Raw genomic sequence first — 1802 nt, forward strand, 5'->3', positions numbered from 1 at the left:
ACCCGGAGACATCCGGGGTCCTGTGACCTAAACCCAGAGACCTCCAGAGTCCTGTGACCTGAACCCAGAGACCTCCAGAGTCCTGTGACCTGAACCCAGAGACCTCCAGAGTCCTGTGACCTGAACCCTGAGACCTCCGGAGTCCTGTGACCTGAACCCAGAGACCTCCAGAGTCCTGTGACCTGAACCCAGAGACTTCCAATGTCCTGTGACCTGAACCCAGAGAACTCCAAAGTCCTGTGACCTGAACCCAGAGAACTCCGGAGTCCTGTGACCTGAACCTGGAGACATCCGGGGTCCTGTGACCTAAACCCAGAGAACTCCAGAGTCCTGTGACCTGAACGCAGAGACTCCGGAGTCCTGTGACCTGAACCCAGAGACCTCCGGAGTCCTGTGACCTGAACGCAGAGACCTCCGGAGTCCTGTGACCTGAACCCGGAGACCTCCAGAGTCCTGTGACCTGAACCCGGAGACCTCCAGAGTCCTGTGACCTGAACCCAGAGACCTCCAGAGTCCTGTGACCTGAACTCAGAGACCTTTAGAGTCCTGTGACCTGAACCCAGAGACCTCCAGAGTCCTGTGTCCTGAAGTAAACATTGTATTTTCAGAGTTTATTTACTAAATTATTCTCTTCGGATCAATCAGAAGAAAGGACTCTGATGGTCCTGAGAAATACCAGGAGCTCAGAACATCCACAGTCCTACAGATGTTCTTAATACTTCATTTGAAAACGTTAAATGAAGAGGTTTTCTGGTGAACAGCTATATTAGAAGAAAAGAGCTGAGGATCAGGAGAGGTGCAGGTTCTGACAGGACCTTCTTACCCTGGAACCAGGAGCTAGAACCTGCTCCAGTAATGATCAGCTGGACCATCTTCTTATATAAACTTAGACACAAATGAAATGTTTGAGGTTTTTTAATAAACTGGTGGACATGGATTTACAATCAGTTTGACATGAGGAACAGAAACAAGCAGCTCCTTCTGTTCCTCTCTGAAGACCTCCGTCAGCTCATCCTAACATCAGGAAGAGATAAAGTGCACAAAGTTCACCCAGAAACTTCAATCTGATGAGCCCAGGTCAGGGAGACACGAGCAGCAGGCAACCAGACACACAACCAGACAGACACACAAATAACTGCTGAGGTGGGGTGAACACAGGAAACAGGAAGTGAGGTCGTGTTCAGTGAAACTCCTCTGATCAGTTTCTGGTCTTCGATCCATCAGTTCATTGATCTGTCCGTCTGCAGCTCTGTGTGTCTGTGGTATCAAGGACAGTCCTCCTCCCAGCAGTGTGTGCACGCACACACACACACTCACACACACACACACACACACACAGAGCGGCGTGATGACATCATCTCTACAGGCCCAGAGACTTGCGAACGATCTTCTGAGCCAGTCTGTAGAACTGCTCTCTGTCCTCACGCCACATTTTAGAAGCATCGACGTTAGCTCCACTCTCATCGTTAGGCTCTGACAGGAGGAGAGGAGAGGAGGAGAGGAGGAGGAGAGAGGAGGAGGAGGAGGAGAGGAGGAGGAGAGAGGAGAGAAGAAGTTACAAACCTCTGAATGTTTCCACTGCCTGACCTGGAGCACTGTGTTGTGTTTTGTGATGTGTTGTGTGTGTGTTGTGTACCTGCCAACATGCTGACCACAGACAGCAGGATCTTCTCCACACTCTGGACTGGACTCCACCTCTCTGCACTGCTCTCATAACCCATGGGGTCGTCTCCAGGAGCGTGGAGGATGGAGATACACACCCGACCGTCTGGATAGACTGAGGAGGAGGAGGAGGAGGAGGA

General features: G+C 51.2%; 1 protein-coding gene across 1 annotated transcript in view; it reads right to left on the reverse strand.

Annotated features, from left to right (window-relative positions):
- Positions 1-897: 897 nt before the first annotated feature.
- ube2g2 (ubiquitin-conjugating enzyme E2G 2 (UBC7 homolog, yeast)) overlaps positions 898-1802 on the reverse strand; it is a gene marked incomplete at its 5' end in the record, with an annotated part of 4929 nt that continues 4024 nt past the window's right edge. Inside the window, 2 exon segments of the mRNA XM_014025815.1 lie at positions 898-1473; positions 1637-1777. Of these exon segments, the coding sequence (XP_013881269.1) occupies positions 1361-1473; positions 1637-1777 (254 nt within the window).

The sequence above is a fragment of the Austrofundulus limnaeus genome, unplaced genomic scaffold, assembly GCF_001266775.1.
Source record: "Austrofundulus limnaeus strain Quisiro unplaced genomic scaffold, Austrofundulus_limnaeus-1.0 Scaffold501, whole genome shotgun sequence".
NCBI classification, from domain to species: Eukaryota; Metazoa; Chordata; class Actinopteri; order Cyprinodontiformes; family Rivulidae; genus Austrofundulus; species Austrofundulus limnaeus.